The sequence below is a fragment of the Seriola dumerili genome, unplaced genomic scaffold (genome assembly GCF_002260705.1).
Source record: "Seriola dumerili isolate Sdu_G_001 unplaced genomic scaffold, Sdu_1.0 BDQW01001389.1, whole genome shotgun sequence".
NCBI lineage: Eukaryota > Metazoa > Chordata > Actinopteri > Carangiformes > Carangidae > Seriola > Seriola dumerili.
In genome coordinates this window covers 66,788-79,050 of record NW_019175644.1, presented here as the reverse complement: position 1 = coordinate 79,050, position 12,263 = coordinate 66,788, and the positions used below count along the sequence as shown (strand labels likewise).

General features: G+C 41.4%; 2 protein-coding genes across 3 annotated transcripts in view; one reads left to right on the top strand and one right to left on the bottom strand.

Moving 5' to 3' along the window:
* astn2 (astrotactin 2) overlaps positions 1-12,263 on the top strand; it is a 269,358-nt gene that overhangs the window by 200,110 nt on the left and 56,985 nt on the right. For both annotated transcript variants that reach the window (XM_022768048.1, XM_022768049.1), the window contains exons 14-16: positions 1,358-1,482; positions 2,779-2,883; positions 3,148-3,327. In XM_022768048.1, coding sequence (XP_022623769.1) covers positions 1,358-1,482; positions 2,779-2,883; positions 3,148-3,327 — 410 coding nt within the window. The remainder of the gene's footprint in view (positions 1-1,357; positions 1,483-2,778; positions 2,884-3,147; positions 3,328-12,263) is intronic.
* trim32 (tripartite motif containing 32) lies at positions 5,114-11,348 on the bottom strand. The gene is made up of 2 exons (XM_022768050.1): positions 11,287-11,348; positions 5,114-10,317 (listed from the first exon to the last, which is right to left on the bottom strand). The coding sequence occupies exon 2, from the start codon at positions 10,303-10,305 to the stop codon at positions 8,251-8,253; it is 2,055 nt and encodes a 684-aa protein (XP_022623771.1). The 5' UTR covers positions 10,306-10,317; positions 11,287-11,348; the 3' UTR covers positions 5,114-8,250.

The window sequence follows — 12,263 nt, the reverse complement described above, 5'->3', positions numbered from 1 at the left end:
TTAGAGGAAGCACAGAGGGAGAGAGAGAGAGAGAGAGAGAGAGACAGGAAAGAAAGGAACAGGATGAAAAATTGATATCAAGAAGAGTGAAGCTACACCCCCTGAGTCTCCATGGCGCAAGGTCTGTGCTCTGAGACTTGGTCCCATAAAAGTGGATTATGGGAAATAGGTTGCTGCTGCTTGCAATGCTCTCAGACTGCAGGAAGACAACTCATCTTTTTTTTTTTTTTTTTTTTGACAGGAAATGAACCACAGCTGCTTTGGTTTAACCAGAACGGTCTATCTCCTGAACAAAAAATGGAGCTCAACATTCACAATTGCTATTTACTTTGCAAGTGATTTGTCCACAAGGATATGGTGCAAAAAAAAAAAAAAGACATGTTTAGAGCTAATACGCTCCTCAAAATATCAGCTGTTTGTGTATTTCTGGGTGTTCTTTGTTACCTCTCTCTGTAGTAAAGTATATGGATTCTCTCCTTCTGCCCTTCCCTCCCAACATTTCACAGTTCCTTTCTCATTTCCATTCTTTCTTGTACTTATCGTCTCCAGCAGAGAGAACGAGAGAGAGAGAGAGAGAGAGAGAGAGAGTCCAAGGGGTCTGTTTTTTATCTGTGTCGCAGCTCTCTGTTCTGCCCTCAAACAGGGGGACACAACTGTTGTCTTTATTGCACCGCCAAGCATCGCACATGCATACACACACACACACGCGACTCGGCCTTGTAGCCCATGCTACTGTTGTTTACGGTGAGGAACTCTGTCGCTTCATGGCTGGAACAAATTACCATGACGACAAGACATTAAACAACAGGTACACCTTGTCGCGTTTAAAGGTCAAATATTTTATCAATAATTACACGCAGCCGATGACCCCTAGCTCCTTTAGTCTAACCTCTGTGAGGCAGGGGAGACGGGGGAAAATATCAGCACATAAAAGATTATAATAGAAACGCTTGCAAGAGAAATCTCCAAATCCCTGTCTGTGAATGATTCAGGAGGCCAGCGGCTGGATGGGCCACAGGAACATGTAGGGACTGTAGATATTTGTTGTGAACCGTTGTTTTCAATGAGTCCAGAGTGTGTAGCTGCACCCCTGACTGTTAGGTACAAACTTTAGATAAATAAAGTAGAGGTGTGATGCTTGGTAGCCTCTATGGGCTGTTAACCTTTTATTACAAATAGTTACTGGACCTTTGTGGACCTCGGTTATTGTTCTAGGTGTTAGCAAGCCGTGCGTTGGTATGTGTACTGAAAATGACTACGTGATACCAGAACTGTTTGCCTTTTCTTTCTTTCTTTCTTTCTTTCTTTCTTTCTTTCTTTCTTTCTTTCTTTCTGTCTTTCTTTCTCTCTCTCTCAGGGACAACAACTTCATTAAGGACTTTCCCCAGCTAGCCGATGGTCTCATGGTCATCCCCTTACCGGTAGAGGAACAGTGTCGAGGCATCTTGTCAGAGCCCCTGCCCAACCTGCAGCTCCTCACAGGTGAGTGTTTGGTGTGTGTGTGTGTGTGTGTGTGTACAGTAAGTGAGTGGATATGTGCTTTTTTTCCTTCTCGCCTGTCTCTATTGTTGAGAGCCATTTGATTCATTGCATTTTTCAGTGGCAGCTCTATTATCTCTCTGAGATCCAGTCATGGTTTATGGCTTAATAAATTCCGAACTGATTAAAGCCAATAGCAAAAAGCAGCCCCCACGTTCATCTTGAACGAATTATGTAGACGGAAAGCCTCAACGATGTATCAGTTTTAAGGCTCCGGACTCCAAACCCATTTTATCATTTGTCCAGATGAGCATCGCTATATAAACCTGAGAGAGGAGACAACAAGTTTTATATAGAAACTGGTAAATGCAAACTGTCAGTGTGTTCTTGTTGCTGATATATTGCCTGTTTTGTGGCAATATATGAGTGCAAAGTCCTTTGTGTGTAAGTATGCTTTTGGTGCCACTGTGCTGTTAAACCCCATCTAACACACACACACACACACACACACACACACACACACATACGGGACCTTGTAAACTCTAACACTTAACCTCCCATTTTATCCCTTTATCCTTTTATCCTTTTCTCGGCTGTTCCACCCCATCCTGGTGGGGACAGACTCACGTAAATATTTGGCTTGAAACCTGCACCTCCACCTCTGCTCCCTAATCCCTCCATTAGCTAAATTGGTATTTAGTCCACATTGACCCCCTGAGGTATATATATATATATAAACATTTTTTACTGGGGTCCTGCTTTTACCAGAATTGGACACACGTAGAGAAACTAAATTGCCCTTTTTTACCGTGCATGAATGCCTCAGGTGTCAAAAGCTTTCTAGAGGGAGAGAATCAAGGTTCCTGTAAGCAGTTTATTTATTTTTTTATTTTTTATTTTTTTCTATGCTCTTCACTTTTGTGGTTTTAGTTCTAAACTGGTGTGAAACTTTGGTAATTGAATTGCAGAGAAAGGCAAGATTGCTCTCACTTCTAATGTCAGCAATCCAATTGGAGTTGGAGCTGCACTGTATATCTGCCATTGATCCGGGAGCAGCTGGGATATGGGCTGTGATAATAAATGATGTTAAGGCAATCATGGATAACAATGGATCTGCAATAAACTGTTCAAATGAAATGATGGTTTTTATTTATCTATTCATTCATTTTGAACTTCGGCAGCTCTTTATGAATCTGAGTTTAGTCGTTTGTTTTAAATAGTTGTATTTATTGACATTCCTATACCACTACCTTCTGTCTTAATTTATCTCCTTGTCCTCCTCTTGTCTGTTTTTCTTAGGGGATGCCCAATTCAGTGAGGCAGTCGGCTACCCTATGGTTCAACAGTGGAGAGTACGCAGCAATCTGTACAAAGTCAAACTCAGCTCCATTACTTTATCTGCAGGTAAGTGCCTGAAAAATATGACAGTTGATTTATTAGCATCACAAAACATTGCATAGGTACATATTAGAAAAGTTGTGTTGCATTTACTGCCCAGCCTATATAGTTTTAATATATATTCTGCATTTTGTTGTCAGTTACAGCATGTGATTCAAACAACTATCATCTATTTATCAAGCTACCAATGTGTCTACTTTTGTCTGCTCTCGATGGATCTTGATTTTGACATTAATTGCGCATACATCAATCTCCTTCTTGACCTGGTAGGCTTTTCCAAAGTGCTGAAGACACTGTCAGCAGACAGCACACGCGAGGAGCTGCTGGCTTTTCTCCAGCAATACGGCAGCCACTACGTGTCGGAGGCCCTGTACGGCTCTGAGCTCAGCTGCAGCATCTACTTCCCCAGCAAGAAGGCCCAGCAGCAGCTCTGGCTGCAGTACCAGAAAGGTGAGCATGCTGACGGACAGGGAGAAAGGCCAAAAGAAAAGCATGAATGCTGAATTCTAGAGGGATGAACGGAGATGCTATCCTCACACACGACATTTATGTAACATATCTTTTTAAACTTTAAAGGACCAGTGTGTTGGATTTAGGGGGATCTATTGGCAGAAATGGAATATAATATTAACCTAAAACTACAAATGGTTGTGTTTTCTTTATCTTAGAATGAGCCCTTAATTTTTCATAGGGAGTGGGTTCCCTTCCAGGCAGCCTGCCATGTCGCTCTGCCATGTTTCTTCAGTAGCCCAGAATTGACAAACCTAACTCTATCTCCAGAGAGGGCCTTTTGCATTTTTTACGTTACCTGATGGCCACCACATTTTCTCCTACATGCTTGGAAAGGGAGGGATGAGGAAAAATGGGTATTCAGTTGGGTGCAATCTGCAATCTCACCACTAGATGCCACTGATTCCTACACACCCTTGTACACAAGAGAATAGACCATGTTCAAGAAAGGTTGAAAGCAGGAATTTCAGATATGATGGGGTTACTATCAAGAGTTACCAGGACAACTGAACCTTTTCTACCTCAATGCAATCAACCTACTGCAAATACGAAAGAGAAGTAGAGCAGGATTTGCTATAACTGAACAGGAAGGGGGGGAAGGAAGGGGTTACACTTTGTCTGAATACAGACTAAACTGGGTTATGTTTAAAGACTTCATCCTCCCTCAATTCGCCTTCTGGTTAAAAGGCTGCATAAGCTGCATGAATTGAATGAAACATCATGACTTAACCGCATCCCAAAAGCATCTTGCAGCACTGTCCCATTTAGATGGTGTTTTTAATCCTGTTTATTTGTCATCCAAAAAGATGCTGATTTTCAGTCAAGATTTTCAGTGTTGTTGATTGGCACCTGGGTTTCAAAATAAAACCTATTACACACTTACTCACCTCGTAGGGAAAAAAGGAAAAATAGATTTGGGGTCAATGAGGATCAGGATTGAACACCTACAGCCCCTTAATGAGTAATGTAATTTAAAAATCTGTTTTCAAAGCCAGCATGCTTCATGACAAGTACGGGATCCATGTGACACAAAGGAATAAGATTTCAGTTTAATACATCTAGACTGAGATACATCGGTAAAATCACCTGATCAAATGAAAACATGCATTTCCCTGACTCTACTAATCCATGACATACTGTGCCTATCCTGGCATGAAAGACCCAGGACTGGGAAGGCAGTTGTACTAAATAAAGTACATAAAACCTGACTGAAAACATACTGTTTTCAGTGGTACATTTGAAGCATTGGTGAAAAGTAAATGAGTACATATGCTCAAGTGCTGTACAACTTTGAGCTATTCGTTCTTAAGTATTTCCATTCATTTACTTCCAATCTCTATGTACTAGTTACTTTAAAGGGTTGTTTTAGATTAAACTACACAAAATTAGCTTGATCTCTATCGGTAACGTTATTGCATCGATGTTTATCCAATAATATAATATATATTAATGAGCATCCTGCTGCTTGAATACTGTTATTTTTGATCATACATTTCATTGATACTTTATCTTCAGTAAGACTCTGAATGCAATATGTTCAAATGGAGTTCTACAGCCAGCCAATTATGGCAGCAAGAGGTTTGCTTTCACTATATGAATCACACAGAAATCTAAATTTTAAAGGTAGACGCACATCATTTGATAAGTGAACACAAAGGTTAGAATACTATGAAGAAAATTTGCTTTCTATTTTTCAGTAGTTTCATAAATGTTTATTGCACTCAGATATTCAACAATACAAACATGAATTTGACTACACAGAGATGTCTGTAATGTGTTCAACACATTGTAAAATTTCACAGCCTCCAAAAGGACAAAACACCTGTAGGATGTGGGAGTTTGGTTCATTGACAATAGTATAAATGAGTGGAACTCTGAAGAAGTATGCAAAAGAAATAACTTCTCTCCAATGACATACAACAAAACATATTCAGATAATGTGAGACACTGATGTTGAGCACACTGACACAAGGACACTTGATTTTTCTAGCATTTTATGCGTTTTTCATGTCATTGTAAGTCTGTATATACGCTAGTAATGACTATTTCTATAGACCACATGAATACAGTGTAAGCACTGAAAAAAATAATATATTTTGATGGTAAGGTCGACATGCAGCTGAGACTATCATGAATCATAATTCATATAGTTCTGAGATATAACATGGCCTAACAATAAAACAAATACATCATGTAAAAAGAAAAAAAGCACAAGAATGTGACTGTGACAGACTTCACCTGATACTTAAAATTCAGTTCTAGGTTTTTTTTCTCCTAATCTTTTTGTTTATGTAGAAATATTAAATACACAATGTGTTTTTACGATTTGATTCTCAGATAGGCGTATTTGTATGTTACTGTTTAATAGGGCTCCAGGTGCAGAGTTAAGGTCAGCTTTGTGAAATTATTCAATTTTAAGGCTGAAGCTGAATTAGTATGCAACATGCTCTTATGAGCAAACCTGGACTGGAAGATAAGTATTGCCTCAGAGCAGGAATATTTACTATTTATGACTTTACGGACATAGAATATGTTACATACAGTATTATTAAGTGGGTTTCAATGATTAACTTGATTCCCCATATTTAGGCCACTAAATTTCTTGATTAAAGGTGTCTTTTATTGTTATTTTACCTGAAAGTATAATCTCTTTCATACTTCTTATGGACTCAAAAATTCAATTAATTTACATGATAAAATAATACATAAAATGCATGCTGATAGAGACCCATTTTTAACTAACACTAGCACTAACTAGCAAAACACTATATATGGCTGTTGTCTTTACCATATCTATCTAACACTTGAGAACTCAGGCTGCAGTTGTCTAGTGTTGAATAGAAACCTGAGGGAGACACAGCGACACGGAACCAACATCCCAGTGTAACAAAGCCACATTTGGTGTGTGTGTGTGTGTGTGAGTGATGCTGGAGTTTTCACTCATCATTGTCCTAGTAGTGCTATTCTGAACACTCCTGCCAGTCCCTGTCCCCTATAACCACAGTCCAGATGTGAGGAAAAAGAGGCAATGGAACAAGTTCTCTGGAATGAACATTGGGTTTGAACAAAGCTTGTAAACATTATTCAGGTTGTAGATGTCTGCTGTGCCCTTATGCTTAATGTGGTCTTAGTGCATGAGTTATTTAGTGTTGGTTGTACTGGCATAGTAACATAAGTAATGTGAAGACAATTGTGTAATAGGACAAACAGAGCCGAGGGACCCAGTCTGGCACATTTAAGGGCCTTGCAAGCTACAAAAGTCATCTGGGACCATAGAACTTTGCAACTGTTATTAATGGACACAACTTTTTTATTAATGGACACAGCTCTGTCTGACAGTTGCAGCAAACCATCTAGTCATCTATTCACTGACTTAAATTGTGCCAAAGATATATCCATGTAGGGCTGGATGGTGAATAGAAAGAGAAGCTACAGTGTCTGTGATCATACATAAAATCGCTTAACACTAACCTCAATGCTGCAGGTTAAAACAAAAAAGCAGGCAGAAAGGGATGCAGAGGCCTGAAATTGAGGTGAGATGCATGACTGGAATAGGATCCGGATTAGATGACAAGAATTTCATCTTGCAGATGTTATTTCAACTTGCCTCTGTGTGACCCAGTAAGGGAAGCTGTGGCTGGGAAGTCACTAGCAGGAGGTTGAATAAGAAGACATATGCAGACAATAGGCTTTGTGGACCAGACAATAGATGTTAGTATGTTTGCTCTGAAAATGTCAATGCCGCAGATACACTGCTCCATTTTGTTCTAAACCAGTTACTCAGGTTGTGGCTGGTGTCCACAGGCTAGCAAGACAGTATTAATAACTACCAGAAAAAATTATAATGATAATAATGCAGTCTAGAAATGAAACATCAGTGACCCTAATTCTGATTGAATTAACTCAGCAACCCAAACAATAAGACTACTTTACCAGATGATAGTGTCTTTGTTTTTCCTATAATGTGCTGACAATGTCAGTGAAAAATTTTAGGTAACCCCAAAGACCAATAAATGACGTATTACTATTGCCCAGTATTACCCAGCTTTCCTCCACAGGACATGCTGTGATTTTATAGTTCCACCTTCTTTCCTGCAGGTAACTTAATATTCTACACATAATGTTCCCTGAATGTTACTGAATGCAATTTGATGAATGCTGATACGTAGTTACTGTTTTGCCGTTAGCTAACTGCACGATAAACTTTAAAGCTGCCAGCTGCATTCAGCAACATCAATGTTAGTCTGTGCTACTAAAACCTAACATTAGGAAACAGTGACGTGTCGATAATAAAGTGCTTCAGAGGCCAAAAGCCTTGGTATGCTTTATTTCATATGTAAATACACGTTCATTTTCTGCTCTTCTTCCTCCCGTGTTTTTTTTTTTTGTTTGCCAAATCTGTGAAAGCCATGCATCACAGAGAGTCAGGCTGAATGGTGGATATAGCAGCCAATAATAGACGAGGGAAAATCATCCTTACTTTGTGCCTGCATTAGCTTTGACATCAATGGCTTCTTTTGCTTACTGTAATGTGACAACTTGTGCCAGGATTCTTCGACATAAAAAGGTCTGTTTTTAGTGCAGTGATCCATTAAAATAACCAGGTAAGAGGCAGCTTAAGTAGCTGATTTTTAATTTGAGGTATTAAATTAAAATCCAGTAGGCTTTAAACTGAACCAAACTGACTAGAACATTCATTAAATAACCCATAGAAAGCTGGAGTGAAAATTGTTTGGACTGCAGCCAAACTAAAGTGACAGATGTGACAGTGTGTTTCTACCTTTTTCAAACTTCCCGACACACCTACCAACACATACCTACAAAACCTCACACGCTCATGTGCAGATAGACTGGATTGTTCCTCTAAGAAGTGGAGGAGTGCCTCCTCTGAATGTATGAGTAGACTTTGACACAGTGGTCCCAACAATCCAGCACTAGCAGCTGTCCTTTCTGGGTGGTCGCCACTCCCACAGGACAGGTCAGCCCTTCCTGGATGAGAATTTTGAATCCACCCTCTTTGGGAAACTGGAGGATTTCTTTCCTGCCACTGTCTGTTACCAGCAAATCCCCATTGGCATCCACACACATGCCAGTGATACAGCGGAAGTCCTCAGTCTCTGAGAAGAAATGGCTGAGCTGCTTGCCCAGCTGACCATCAGAACCCACTGAACCAATGGAGAAGCCACCCTCCAGGTGGGGCTCATTGTGACGTTTCTCAAAATTCAGGGCCAGGCCCTGGGTGAAATAGACTGTTCCAGCTGCATCGCATGTCACGAACTTTGGCCGCACAGCAGAGCACAGTCGGTTGTAGCTGACCACACCCACATTGCGGTCCACTGCTAGACACCACAGCTTGCCGCCTTCCACATCTGACACCACAAACTGGCCCGATGGCATGGCAGTAATGCCCCAGGGTTTAATCAGTTGGTTCTTGTGGCAAGCTACGCAATGTCCATCCATAGTGTAGACTTTAACTGAGTTATCGTAGTTGTCAGTTACCCCAATCAGACCTTGAGGAGTGACAGCAATAGATAAGGGGATTAGGTTAGGCAAGTCAGCCCCAAGGAAGCTCAGGACAAAGTTGTCAATGCTACTGGCGTTGCGGCGGATCTCACGCTGGAAACCTTTGCGATTAAATATCTGAACACGGTAGTTCCCACGGTCGGCCACCAGCACCTCACCTTGAGGTGTTACACAGATGCTGACAGGTAAATTGAACATGCCAGGTAAAGTTCCCTTACAGCCCATCTTCTTCACAAACTGGCAGACTGGGGGCCCTGCACTTGCTCCAGCTCCTCCAGGGGATCCTCCACCTGCATCCAGGGACTTTGATTTAAAGCTGCCAGGTGAACCACACACTGCCTCCTCTACAGCTGCAACCATGTCAATATCTCGGTAAAGATCCACTGGAGCCCCCATTGCACCGATAGCCCCTGCTGCCCCAGTTACACCATCTACATCACCTTCAAGTGCAATCTCCAACCCACTCTCCTCGTCATCTGTATTGACAGTGTAAGTGTTAGTGGTCAACTGGCCCACTTCTACGGGCTTGGAGTGCTCTGTTTGGACTAGCTCTGGTTCTTGCAGCTGAAACATGGTGGGCAAGCTGCTCCTCAGATCCAGCTCTTCATCATCACTGTCTCCACCATCATCCTTCAGCAAGGCGATGTCACTCTGCCTCACCCGCATTGTCAGATAATCACAGCGGGACACCACTTTTACCTCTGCAATGTTAAGAAGATACGTCTGCTCCTCCAGGACCTGTCCATTGAGCTTTTCCACTTCTGCCATGGAAGCTGTGAATGTCCTTCGTGACCTGCTGAGTTCCTCTTGAAGACGTAGCTCAGCTGTAGCATAGTCCTGCTGCACTGCCCGGTACTTAAGTCTCAGAGACTTGGAAATGTTGTCAATAGTTGCTTTTTTCTTCTGAATTTCACCCATAACATCACGCAGAGCAGCAAGCTTGCCACCCAGTTCTTTACGACGCTGTTCAGCAGCCACCCTAATCGGCTGGACTGAATGGCCTTGATGCAGGTGGCCATCCCCTTTGCAGAGCTCACAAAGGACTATGGCACAGTCATGGCAGTATTGTCGTGGTAGACGGTTGCAGCAGGACTTGCACATGAGGGCAGCAGCAGCAGCACTGCAGGACGTAGTACAATCTAGGATCTTTAGCACAGTGAGATTATCGGCCAGCTGGGAAATACTGCTCATACGGGAGACCTTGCTACAGAAGGGGCAGCGCACACCGTTGATGGTATTAGCCAGCAGCTTCTCTAGACACTGCCGGCATACTGTGTGACCACACTGCAGGAGTTTGGGTCTCATTTGTTCCTGGTTGTAAGTCTCCAGGCAGATAGGGCACTCAAGAATCTCCCTCATTAGGTCTGGGTCCAGCGGGGATGATGCCCACGCCATTATGGTCCTTCCCTTGGGTGAGAGAAAACAACAAAAGGAAATATTTTGAATGTGTGTTTTCAATATTTCACTATTCTGTGTGAAATTCTACTTAGAGTGAGAAAATTATGTCAATAACTCGTGAGCAAAAACTATGTGAACATGTTCAATTTGTCATGCCTCAGTTGCATATTATATTGGATGCAGCAGAATATTGTAGCAATAGGAAAAGGATATCTAAATCATCCGATGAAGTCAGATGCTTATGTGATGCATTCACTGCCACAACTCTAACGCTAGTTGCCTAGTTTGCAGCTTTATTTGATAGGGAAATTAATAGGTATGTGACGAGCTATAACTAGCACTGCAAGCTAGTCCTTCACTATTTGAAAGTAGCTAGTTGTCGCAGTGTAGCTGACATAAATAGAACCCGAAAATGACTTATTGGGTGGCCAGTTAAGAAGTGGGATACCATTCAATAACGACAACAATTTAACGTTACTCAACAGAGAATGTTATTCACTAAGCAACGCTAATATTCGTTATAACTGGCTACATCCTCTTGCTAGCAAAGAAAACGAGCTTCCACAATAAGGAAGCGATGAGAATGATAAGGAAGCTAATTGACTAGTTGTTGTTATTTACTGTATCACTGGGCTAATAGACACACGATCCTTCCACGCAACGCTAATGACAAGCAATGTGATAAGCAAGCTAACTAGGTTATATCTAGTCGCCACCATCATGCTCTTGTGTTGCCTAAAAATAGGATGACCTTCCAGTACAGACTTTAAACGAACTACATTGTGAATTGTCCAATTTTGGACAAGTAAATCGGAGGCCTCTCTACATGACAGGAAACGTTAACGCTGTCCTTAAACACAACGCGACAATGTTATTCAACAACATGACAGGGCTGATTTCGATGAACGTGCATTCAAATATAAGATGTGCGGCTCATCGTGCTGTGTCTCTTTAGACGTTTCTGCTTTAAAACATTACCTTTTTTCTCCAAAGTCAGTTGTTTGGAAGTACAGAGGTTTTGATGGGCGTGCTGTGTTTCTGCTACTGCAGCTGCTAGTGAGAGACTGCAGTGTTGACGACGTCACGTGCGCGCACCCGGTATATTATTACGCAATACGCACAGCTCCGAGCCGGACGGTTGTTTTGATTGGCTGCTGTGTAGGCTTGTACACGAGCACTCCGGCGTCCCGGCGATGCAGCCATGGTCCATGCCATGGTCCTGATGCAGTTCATGGGGTTTTACTGGTTCACAAAATTCCGTCATTCACACGGAACAGGGGGCAAAAGTTTTTGTCAAGAAAATTGGATTTTATTGATTTTCTTGCACAGTACCCACTTTAAATGGCCTATAGTCCTCCTATCAAGATTGTGATTTTATCAAGAAAGTGATTTGTTTCATACTTATTAAATATAATGTAACTTAGCCTGAAAGGAAACAGTTGTCACTTTCACTGGGAAGACGAACTCTGTCATTGAATCTATCCGTCTATCTTGCAAATAGTCAAACATGTAAGATTTGTTAACTTGAGTGAGTAAGTAAACAGACCTGTAACTTAGAAAATGGGTGTAACAGAGAGAACCTTAAGTACTGCCCATAGGCTACAGCTGCATTTGAAAACATCCAGATGTTGATCAATTCTTGCAGTTTTTAAACGTAAGCCAGTAAATATAGAGATGGACCACTAGATGTCAGAGTAAGTCCACTAGAAGATGTTCATGCAACATCTTCTCCCACATAGTGAGTTTAAGTATGGGGGTTAGGACCATCTAAGAAATTGTCTGTTTTTCTTTGGATAAGCAATTTTAAAACAAATATGATTTAAAGAAATGTGGAAAATGCATTTTAGTCATTTAACATGTTTTTATATTTTATCCTGCTGAATGGATGTTGCAGGGTAATGCTGTTCAAGTTAATTTTCACAGTCAGGTATAACAAGTTTCAGTTTTAATGGTAA

Excerpts from the sequence above, each read along its gene's own strand:
- trim32 (XM_022768050.1), bottom strand. The coding sequence starts at position 10,305 with ATGGCGTGGGCATCATCCCCGCTGGACCCAGACCTAATGAGGGAGATT.